Raw genomic sequence first — 12,251 nt, forward strand, 5'->3', positions numbered from 1 at the left:
ACAAAGCAACTACGGTTTTGGGAAACACTCCTCACTACATCGTTCTTTTTCCCAAACGATGCATTGTACTATGATAGTTCAGCCCTTAGTTATGTTGTTGTTTGGGAAACGCACCCATGATCTGTTCTGACATGTTTAAAGAAAAAAAGTGTGTAAAACGTCAAAATCAAAACCTCAAATTGGCTTGGAACACGAAAAGCACTTGCTTTATAAAAATATGTGCGATGCATTTGATTAGTCATATAATCCACATCATACATGCCCTGCTATTAAAAAAACAATAGGACACATTTAGAAGTTGCTTGGGTTTTGAACGTTTTATTTTTAACGCAAATCAGGAGCTCAAACCTGATTCCTGTGAATGACACAACAAAAACCGATAACGAACATCACGCAAAAACACAACTAAGATGTGACTAGAGCAATGTAGAGTGTGATGGTGGGTTAGCAGGATGGATCACAGGTAGACGATTGGATAAGTGACGCTACAGTAACTAACCAACTCTAGAACCACCTTAATGGATGGGTCTAGTGTGAGCTATATTTGGTGTCTAGTTCGCCTTTTTTTCTCTGTGTGCTATCATTTGTGAACCAAAAATAGCGTGTGTTTTCTGGTTCGGGTGCTCAGAACGCTCGAGTTCAACCTACGATCGCCACTGCTAATGGATTCTGTTCTTTTCCCTTTTACTGTGTAACAGGAAGGAGGAAAGTGGAGGGGGAAAGGTATAGGAAAGCAAAGGAAGGTTCAAGGGTTTATCTCTCAATTCACTGCAGATTCTGCCCAGGTGTGTCTCCGGGTGGCGTCTTTCATTGGCAACAGTCGATAAACGGTGAGATCACAGATACAAACAGGTCTTCCTCTTTTCCTGCTCTGTGACTTAACCTCCAGTCCTCAACTTCTCCTAGAGAAATGACACAGAGACAAAATGTGTGTTACTGTAGGGGGAAAAAAGAGAGCATTTCCACAGCATCTGCAAGCAAAATATGCAAGGAAGGGAGAGAATGCATGGGAGCATATTCTTGAACCGCACGGAAAACCACGGTGAAAACAAAAAGCCCCAATACAATCAAACGTAAACATGCGGCTCTTTCTTCCTGTCAATACGCATCCCTCTCAGACTACTGCACCCGATAACAGGAAATAAGAATCCCTGGAGTGAGAGAAGAAGGAGAGATGGAGAGAGAGAAAGAGTATAGCAAAGAAGGTGAGGTGGAGATAATAGATGGGCGTCACGGTCTGTCGTGAAGACTGTAAAAAAAAACGAAGGAGGAATGGAGAGGTTTGGAGGGGCAACAAAACAGATGTGTCCTTGTTTGAACTCACATTCTTATCAAGATAAATTGCAGTAGCAACACTTTATGTGTAATCTGACACAGCTCAGAGTGAAATTGAATATTTAGGATTTGTTAAGAGTGCAAGTGAGGTGCACTCAGAACTTTAAAGTGATAATACATCCCATATCATGTTCCCACGTGAAAACAAAAAAGATGTTTTGCACAATGTTCATGCTGCTCCTTTCCATACAATAAAAGTGGATGGTGGCTAATTTTCAAGCTCCTAAAAATGCTGTGTAGTAGTCTATGTGACTGATGCATTCATGTCATGCCATAATTAAGAAAAAATCTAATAAAACACCCAAAATCTACACACTTTTTAAAATGAAGACCACTAAGTCTTATTAAAGTTTGCATAGATATGTTAATGTTTATCTTTTTTTGGGGGGTTATTGTGTGTCTTCACTATAAATGTATAAATTCTAAATATATATCGCATCAATATCGCATATTAATGATTGAAAATATAAATATCAACATTTTTGAATTGTTTGTTTTATTTCGGCTAGAATAAAAGCAGTTTTTAAGTTTTTTTTAAACACCATTTTAAGGACAAAATTATTAGCCCCTTTAAGCTAATTTTTTTTCAATAGTCTACAGAAAAAAACATCATAATACAATAACTTGCCTAAATACCCTAACATGTTAACAGTTAAGCCTATAAATGTCACTTTAAGCTGTATAGAAGTATCTTGAAAAATATCTAGTCAAATATTATTTTCATCATGGCAAAGATAAAATAAATCAGTTACTAGAAATGAGTTATTAAAACTATTATGATTAGAAATGTGTTGAAAAAAAATTTCTCCCCGTTAAACAGAAATGGGGAACAAAAATAAACATGGGGGTTAATAATTCAGGGGGTTTAATAATTCTGACTTCAACTATAAAAAAAGTTTCAATTAAAGCACTATACTAAAACTAATAATTTAAAAATATGAAAAGTTTCATAAACTAATTTCGAGAGGAGCACGTGATATGATTGATCACAGCTGGTCCCTCATCTGTAATCATTAGTAAGCCAATAGGATCATTTCAAACTCACTATAAATAGCCCAACTAGCATTACTCCCTCATCTTCGTTTTTGAAGAATCCCGCCATGCACCCCATCTGCCCCTTTCCTCCTTTACTAGGGGGAGCTCTCGAGAACTACCTGATCTCGTACCCCCTAACATGCTCATTGACCAGTCAGGAGGCCTGGGCTCAGTTATCTCCGAGCTCAGGATTCTCTCCCAGGACAGCATTCCAAACCTGCTATTATAATCAAGCAATATCTAAGTGTGAACTCTTGAAATATATTTATATTTAAAGTGAAAACGTAAAAATATGACAAATAAGCAAAACAAAACCAAAATGAAAAAAAGGCCTAAAACATAAATAATTTAGTAGAATTCATAAACAATCATACAATAAAAATTTCCAGATGGTTTTTGTCAACTTTAATTGCATTGAAAAGACCAAAGAAAACACAATAAATTGAGTTAATTAAATTTGTGAGCTACAGAAGTAAATCGTACAACTTGCAATAACAAAGTTCAAAAAATCCCTTCAAAGCTCAACAAAAAAAACAACACATTTCTGTACCGCTCAAACACACTGAGCACGCTCTATACCAGCACGCTTTCCTAATGCTGCAAATAACCGGAAAGTTCTAGAGTAGACACAACCACTCGAACAGGTGGTGACATTTGTCCCAAACCTCTGAAGGACACAAGTTTGAGCCGCTGAAAAATACGCCTCGGCACAAACAGATGCTGCAGTCCAAAACTCATACACAGAAAGACTGGACAACAGTTGAGAGAAAAAAAGAGAGAGAGAGAGAGAGTCTGACCACGCGTTAAGAATAAGAAAGAGCGAATGAGAGATTGTGGGTGATAAAGTAGTATTCATGGTGCTTTGAGAGGAAGAGGGTGTTTTGCTTTATCTCTGGGCTCAGGGCACTATCGGCTCTGGGCTGTACCGCAGTCAACGCTTTACAAAGTGATGGAAGGAGGAGAAGAAGGTCACAGCCAAAATATTATCAGTCCAAGGAGATAAAACCATGGAGTAATTACGTTCACAAAGCCACCGCCATGACCGATCACTGTCGTTAGCCTCTCCGCTAGTCAGGCCGCATCGGGGGAATTCATTCCTGTTCAGCTCTTTAGCTATGTTGACCACTGATTAGAGACATCTTATCTAGATTCTTTCAATAAGACTTGTTTATACAAATATACAGTGTTATCCGGCCCTTGTTCGCTCAGAATGTATCCTGAGGGACTTCCAGATCCAGACAGACAAAGCAGGGACTGGACAACATATCAGACACGGAGATCTGGAGTGGTGATAGATGGCAGTCAGAATGATGGGGATTGGGGGAGAACCTACTACTGTATGTGTGGTGATCACTTAAACTAACATTGTCTTTTTATTGCAAATGTATTTGTTAATAACTTGTTAGACTATTAGTCAAATCAGATGGCAAGAAGGAAATGTAAAAAAACTCACATTCTTAAGAATAAACAAAAGATCAAGTTAAAAGCCAAGACATTAAACATGAGCATATAACTTATAGTTGCATATTGTAGTTCCTCTATGCAGTTCATTAAAGTTCAGTATTATAATGTTTCCCTGTGTAATTTGTACATACTTTACTATTATATATATATATATATATATATATATATATATATATATATATATATATATATATATATATATATATATATATATATATATATATATATAAATTTTATTTTTATTTTATTTATTTTTAATTTTTTTTGCAATTTGCTAATCATTTTAGATTATCATTTGATGCACAATATTAAATCTGCATCCAAAAATCAGTGGAAAAACACTGCCTTAAGATCTAGCAGAGTTGCCTGAACCGTTTTTCAGCTTTAGCAATACTGCTGCAGTATATCACTGCTGAATCTACAGCTCAGAGAAATTATATTTTAGAGGAGTTTTGAGTATAAAGTATGAATTGAATGTAGAGATAAAAAGACTGGGTTCTGATATGAATACAATATATACAAAAACTTATTTTTTGTTGGGAAGAATATTGGGTAGTACATTATGAAAGCAAAACAAAAACAACAAAGAAAAAATGAGGAATGGAAAGTTTTCTTATGAAAAATGAAAACTAACCAAATCCAGAAAAAAAAAACTACAAAAAAGGAAACAAATCCCACACTGTAAAAAAAGATCTTATTGTTTTAAATTGTTGAGCTGAATCAAATAAAATGTTTTAGTCATCTCAACTTAAATTAGTCAAACTGACTAAAATAGCAGACATTGGTTCTCATGACTTTGTCATATTTTTGACAGTGCAAGTTTTCTGAAGTAATTTGAAAAAACACAAAAACAAAGTATAAAATAAAAAAAAATGGCAAGTTTTCTGAAGTAATAATAACAATAATAAAAATAATGTTTCCCAGAGTTGCGGCTGGAAGGGCATCCTCTGCGTAAAAATGTGCTGGATAAGTTGGCGGTTTATTCCGTTGTGGTGACCTCAGATTAATAAAGGGACTAAGCTAAAAAAAAAAAAAATTAATGAATGAATGAAATGAATAACAACAACAACAACAACAACAACAACAACAACAGTAATAATAATAATTATAATTATTATTTAAAACAAGCCAAAACAAAAATCTGTAACACCAGAACAAGAACAAAAACAAAAATGTCAAGATAAAGAAGAAGAAACTGATAAAGTATTGGTTTAAGAAAAAAAAAGAAAAAAAAAAGAACTGGAACCAAAAACAAAAATAACATATATATATATATATATATATATATATATATATATATATATATATATATATATATATATATATATATATATATATATATATATATATATATATATATATATATATAACAATAAACAAAACAAAAATCAACAAAACCAGACAAAAAAACTAAATGTAAAATTTTTTCTGAAGTAAAAAAAAAAAAAAAAAAAAAATCAACAAAATTACAAAGCAAAAATCAACAAAACATAAATACAAAAAACAATGAACAACAAATATTCCAGCAACAAAACCAAAACAATAGTATTCTAAAAAAATGAATTAGAAAATTTAATCTTCAGAAATAAAATAAAAATAAACAAAACACAAAAAAATCTAAAAAAAAAAAAAACAGACTAAATACAAGAAGTCTTGTGAAAAAAACAAATATAAACAAAATCACAAAACAAAACCCAACAAAACAAAACCAAAAAATACATTTACAAGTCTTCAGAAGTAAAACAAAAAATAAACAAAATCACAAAACAAAAATCAACAAAACATGAACACCAATATGCCAAGTATTCTAAAATTCATAAGAAAAATTTTAATCTTCAAAAATAAAATTTAAATAAACTAAACAAAAAAAAACTAAACTGAAACAAAGACAAAAATAAGTCTTCTGAAATCAAATGAAAATAAACAAAAGACAAGAAAAGAAAATTCAACTAAACCAGACTAATAATTCAATGTAGAAGTGTATATTTTCAAGCCATTTTAACTTAAACTAATCAAACTGACTAAAATAGTAGACATTTGCTCTCTAGAGTCATATTTTTGTAAGTGCAACTTTTCTGAAGTAATTTTAAAACAAACAAAAAACAAAATATAAAAACAAAAAGGCCAAGTTTTCTGAAGTAATACTACTACTACTAATACTACTACTGCTGCTATTACTACTACTACTACTAATAATAATAATAATTATTATTATTATTATTTTGTATTACTATTATTTTTTATTATTATTATTATTATTATTATGTTATTATTTTCATCATTTTTATAAAAAAACAAGCCAAAACAAAAAACTATAAAACCAGAAAAAAAAAGGCAAGATAATAAAGAAAAAATACATAAATTAATTCTCCAAAAATATTTAAAAAACAAATATTTTACATATCTGCAAAGTAACAGGGTGGTTAAATTTCTCATTCTCACACAAACACATGCAAAGCACATGAGCAGCTGTTTTGTTATCTGGCTGTTATTATTTGTGGGTATTCCTGTGTGACTAATAAGAGTTTATTACACAGCTAACCTCTGCTCCTTACAGCAGAGTAAATAAAATCATGAAATACCTCATGCCATCACAGGCATCCATATTAAATTTACCAGGAAGAGCATGCATATACGCAAACAGAAAAAACAGGGAAACATTAGAGATACTAAAGAAGTTACAGGTAAATTTGGCGCATACACAACAATGAATAAAACATCTCTTTATTTACATGATGTATTGCTTAAGTGCTGCAGAATTCGCAGCACTGCTTTAAACTAATACCCCAGAGGGCAACATTCACTCGCTTGCGCCTCCCAAACAGTGCTGTTGTAAAAGTCTAATGGAACGATCCCATCTGAATATAAATTGTGTTTGCATGGAATTGCGGAGGAGATTTTTCCTGAAAGTTTTGGTCCACTTTTTGCCACATTTCCATTCTTGCAATGCAGATTTGGGAGCAGAAAGGCTGCAGTGGAGGATTGTGGGATGGCGCTATTTAAATCACACGTTCCCATTCCCATTTGCTTTATTTAACTTACACTTAGGCGTAAACTAATAACAGCAGCTGTCAGCTGATATTACGAAAATTATTATTTCATCTGAGCTTACAATTTAGAGCTGAACTTCACTAAATATAGAAATTAAAACAAACAGAAGTAAATACAAGTCAACAAAACCTGAGCAAAAACAAAAATAAGATGTGCTCTGGAGTTAATAAAAAAAAAACAGATCAACGAAACCAGAAAAAATTATTATTCTTAAGAAATATGAAAACAAACAAAAGAAATGTAAAGACAACTGAAAATACACAAAACAAAATTCAACAAAACAAAAAATTAAGAAATGTTCATAAATAAAATTCAAATAAACAAAACACAAAACTAAAATCAACAAATTCAGAACAAAAACAATAATAAAAAGTCTTCTAAAAAAAAATGTAACAAACCAGACCAAAAACAAAATGTTATTCTTTAGTTTCTAGATTAAAACAAAAAATAAAAATCACAAAAAAATCGATGACAAAAAACAAACAAACAAAAAAAAAAACAATGAAAAACAAATAAGCCAAGTACTCTTAAAAAACTTATTTGAGAAATTAAAATCTTCAGAAATAAAGTGAAAAATCAACAAAACAAAAATCTAAATTTACAAGTATTCTGAAGTAAAATCAAAACAAAACAAAAGTCAACAAAACACAAATGCTAAAAAAGGCTAACACTTAGCACTAGCTAATGCATTTACTAACATGAATTACGTATGAACAACTTGTACAGCATTTAAAAATCATAATTCAACATGCATTATTACTAATGCATTATTGACATCCAAATTCATGCTTGTTAAAATTAGTTAATGCACCATGAACAAACAATGAACAACTGTATCTTAATGCTAAATAACATGAACAAATAGCTGTGTAAATGGATGGTTCATTGTTTGTTCATGTTAGTAAATGCATTTAACTAATACAACCTTACTGTGAAGTGTTACCAAAAAAAAACAAACAAACAAAAAAAAAAAAACAATAAACAACAAATATGCCAAGTATTCTAAAAAATAAATTCTAAAAAATACAAAAAAGAAAAAACTATTCAACAAAACCTGTATAAAAACAAATGTCAAGTATTTAAAAAGTAATATAAAAAAGTTGCAGGATAACACACACACATACACACACATAAAAAAAGCAAGTCTTCTGAAGTTATTTGAAAAAAACAAGCCTCCCAAAGCCTCCAACACTGTGCCTTTGTAAAAACCTAATGGAACAATCCCATCTGAATATAAATTGTGTTTGCGTGGAACTGCTGGAGTGTGCGCAGAGGAGATTTTCGGAAAGGGTCTGCCCATTTCCATCCTTGCATTGCAGATTCGGGAGCAGGGATGCTGCAGAGGGGGATTGTGGGACCGCACTATTTAAATGACACATCCCCGTTCCTACTTACTTCATTTAACACACACTTAGGCTCACACCAAGAACAGCAGCTGTCAGCTGGTATTATGGAAATGACTCTTTTCGTCTGAGCCTACAATTTCGAGTGAACTTAGTGGCGCCTGTAGCCAAGCGGAAAGTGAGAGAACACTAGGCAGAAGTTTCCATTTGCAAATGGAGGTGCGGGTCAAGCAGAGAGTGTGTTATTACAGGGCTTGCAGAGGATGGAAAGGCTGTTTCACTGGATCTTAATGCTGTGGGCTAAAGAGCAGTTGTAGATGCTAATTCGTATTCTAGGTTTGCTGGAAAGTGGTAAAACGAACAAAACAAGCCGCACACACATGAATGCGATTTAACGCACAACCCAAGGCTCTATGGGTATAAATGGAAAAGTTCTGACTTTAATGCGGAGCCTAAATTTAACACCACCTCAGCACCAAATGAGAGTAAACACTAGATTTGGTGAATATACAGTAGGTGAAATAAGTGTTCTTAGGGAACAATACTTCTAAAGGAGCTGTTGACATGGAATTGAACCAGATTTAGATAAAAACCCAAACAAAACAAACATAAAAATAAAACAGCAATAAAAATATATCTGAAAAAATAGTTCTGTGTAATAACAGTGGAATTACACAAGGAGAAAGTACTGAACTACTGAAATGTTCTTAATACTTTATATAAAAGGCTTTATTAGTGATGACAGCTTAAAGATGCCTCTCATATGGAGAGTGAAGTTAAATGCATTGCTCAGGTCTGAGTTATTTTTTTTACAGACTTCAACAGGGCGTAAAAATCTTGATGGTTCTGTGGGTCTCGTCGATCAAATCTGATTTTCTATTGAATTCAAGGCAGGTGATTGGCTCAGCCATTCTACAGCTTGATTTTCTTTCTTTGAAAGCATTTAAGAGTTTCCTTGGCTGTGTTTGGATCATTGGCTCCGTCCGAAAACGCCTACTACTCAGTAGGTACTGCAGTTGAATTTAAACGTACTACTCGGCCGTTAGAAAAGTATGTTCTATACAGTATAAATGTGAAAAGTATGAATGGAATTCGGACGTACTACATCCGCCATTTTGTCATGGTCACGTGACCTACCTGCGTCAGTTGCGTCGCCTCTCTTCCATTCATGATTTCTTTCACGGAGCATTATGGGATAGCGCAGCGTGCATGTAATTCGCACTGCAGAATCTCGCCGGAAGTAGTAAGTCATTCGGGTACTTCTTGCCTACTGATTTTCGAATTCTAGAAATTCGGACATACTACTCGGCTCGCATACTGATTTTAGCGTACTATATAGTGTGGAAGTATGCGGTTTCGGACGCAGCCATTGTCTTGCTGAAATGTCTACCCTGCTTTCATCTTCACCATCCTGACAATGTAGATGTTGGACTGAAGCAGCTATTAATTTACAATGACAAAGAGATTCTACTGAGAGATTTCAACAGCTGTCTGGGCTTTCGCTGCCTTTCTACAGCCCCCTTTCTTCATGTGTTCAATCATTTTTCCCTGTGTAATTTAATTTTATTACACATAACTTAATTTGTAAACAAATTAGATTTGTTTTCTTTGCATATATGGATTTCTTTGGTTGTTACCAACATCAGGTGAAACTTTCAAGTCAACAGCACCTTCAGAAATATGTTTTTTGAAAATGGTGACATATTTTCTCCCACTGTATGCACTGTAATAGTGTTACTCATTGGATTTATTAATTGTAATAATACTTAAGAATGTTACATTTTGCATGAATTATATAAAGGCAGTACAGTCTATTATGTGGCACATGTTTCACTGTGAACTCCATCTTTGCAAGTGTCAAGCCACTTGTAATGTGCATTTGAAAAGGGGCAAACTTGTTTCTAAGTGTGCAATGAAAAGGATTTTTAAATCTGTTATTAGAGAAAAGCATTTTCCAATAGTCATTTTCCAATAGATTTCCACCAAAAAGGAAAGCTTTTTGCTTTAAGCAAATGAAAACAAATGCAAGTATTATTTCTGTAAATGTATGTAAACATAAAAATATAATAACATGTTTAAAATAATAATAAATCTAATAACAACTTTAAAATATTATAGTGATAGTTTAACAAATGTTTATAATGTAACTACTTCTACTACTAGTACTATTACTTCTATTACTGCTACTGCCACTTTATTATATATTAATTAAGATTCAAATAAAGTTACATGAACTAGCAAAATTTATGAATCAATTAAATAGATAATTGATTAATAAAAAAACAACAACAACAAAAATATCATCATCATCATAAAAAAACAATAATAGTAATAATATTCATTTGATGATTTGCACGTGCCACTAACCTTTAGTGGGTACGGAAATATGTTAGTTTAATGTTTTTTCATAATAATTAAAATTGTATTATTTTGGTCAAAGTTAAAAATACAATGGGCATCATGCTAATTTTGATCTGATTCAACTAAACTATGACTAGCCACTCGTGTTATGCATAAACACAGACACCCTCACACACTCACCTGTTTAGCATGGTTGACACACTGCAGGTACTGAGAGGCGATGTTGGAGCACAGCAGTGTTTTCCCAGCATTTTCTCTGTAGCACTTCAGAATCTGCCCCTGAAGGTCGGTACATACTGGACTAATTTCATATCGCCTGAGAGAGAAAGAGAGAGAGAGAACAAAAAAGTACAAGAGAAGGGAAGGAGAGAAAGAAAAAAAACTGTCAGAGGACAGATAAATTTAGCAAATGAATGTGGTCATCCATCATAATTATATTTTCCATTTTTAATAAACTGATCCCATGGCAGTGACAAAGAGCCGTTAAATGATGCTCTTGCTGTGTTTTTAAAAGTAAACATCAGATCGATCACTGATCAATGGCGGAATTGATTGGTGCAGAATTAGTTTGCAGGATAATTGCGTGTTGAATCACAGTGCGATAGGTCTAAAGAGAGGCTACTTCAAGACATACATCAACTGTGGAGGCTGAACATCCTGAACAACACAAACGTAACAGAAAACAAATTTTATTGTTCTGGACAGGAAATTTGTTATGCGCATCATCATACTGCTGCAGACATACAATGAAAACAATACAATACAAAAATACAGCAGTTACAATACTAATAATGCTAATTAAGATAATGAATTAAAAATTGATAGATAACACCATATGGACAAATTGATGGATGCATGAAATGAGCAAATCCAAACTCCAATTGACTTGTGATGACGCATACAGTATTTTGTCAGATTTGGTTAACTTCTGGTGGCAAATGAGTCCCCCAAGTATAGCTAAGTAAATCCACCAACAGGATTAGGGTGCGCTCACACTATGCTATCCAAACCATTCGCAGGCACGTTCCTGGTTCGTTTGACAGGTTTGAGTGTTGCGAATGGGGCCTAGGCGTGGTTCGGTTGGCCAGCCCTGGCCTGATTGGAAGAGATGTGCCAAAGCACAGTTCGGTTGGGCTTTGGCCCGCGCTTGAGGCTGTAACTGACGGCCCGACATCGTCAGGTGCTCCCTCACTGAAACGCAAACACACATGCACACGCATGGTTTTGGTGGATTTGCCATTGGGGCAATGTATGTTAAAACTGCTTATATCCTCGTACACTAACCCTACCCCTAAACCAACCTCTTGCAGGACTGACCTGTTGCTAATTTTGAAAAAGACCCTGTTAAGTATCTTTTTCAACAGTTTTGAATTATGCAGGACATGTCCTCATAAACCACCTCAACATGGTAATACCAAGGTCATACCCAAGTCATCATACAAATTTACTCGTAAACCACCAAAATCAGTATAGACCATTTTGAGTGATGTAAACAAAAACAATGGTCCCAACATACTTCCTGTTTTACACTATTAATTTTTATAGCTTCAGAGAATCCAAAAAGAGCCACATATTGATAAATAATGTTATGACAGCTGTTAACATTAAGTCATGATTAAAACATTAAGTTAATAACATTAATAAGTCAAAAAATTAAGTTAT

The 12,251-nt window shown here is 33.5% G+C and overlaps 1 protein-coding gene across 6 annotated transcripts in view; it reads right to left on the minus strand.

Moving 5' to 3' along the window:
* Positions 1-298: 298 nt before the first annotated feature.
* chchd3a (coiled-coil-helix-coiled-coil-helix domain containing 3a) overlaps positions 299-12,251 on the minus strand; it is a 113,586-nt gene continuing 101,633 nt past the window's right edge. For all 6 annotated transcript variants that reach the window (NM_001309796.1, NM_214804.2, XM_073945917.1 and 3 more), the window contains 2 exons: positions 10,770-10,905; positions 299-902 (listed from right to left, as the gene is read on the minus strand). In NM_001309796.1, coding sequence (NP_001296725.1) covers positions 879-902; positions 10,770-10,905 — 160 coding nt within the window. In that variant the 3' untranslated portion in view covers positions 299-878. The remainder of the gene's footprint in view (positions 903-10,769; positions 10,906-12,251) is intronic.

This window comes from Danio rerio, chromosome 4, assembly GCF_049306965.1.
Source record: "Danio rerio strain Tuebingen ecotype United States chromosome 4, GRCz12tu, whole genome shotgun sequence".
Lineage (NCBI taxonomy): Eukaryota > Metazoa > Chordata > Actinopteri > Cypriniformes > Danionidae > Danio > Danio rerio.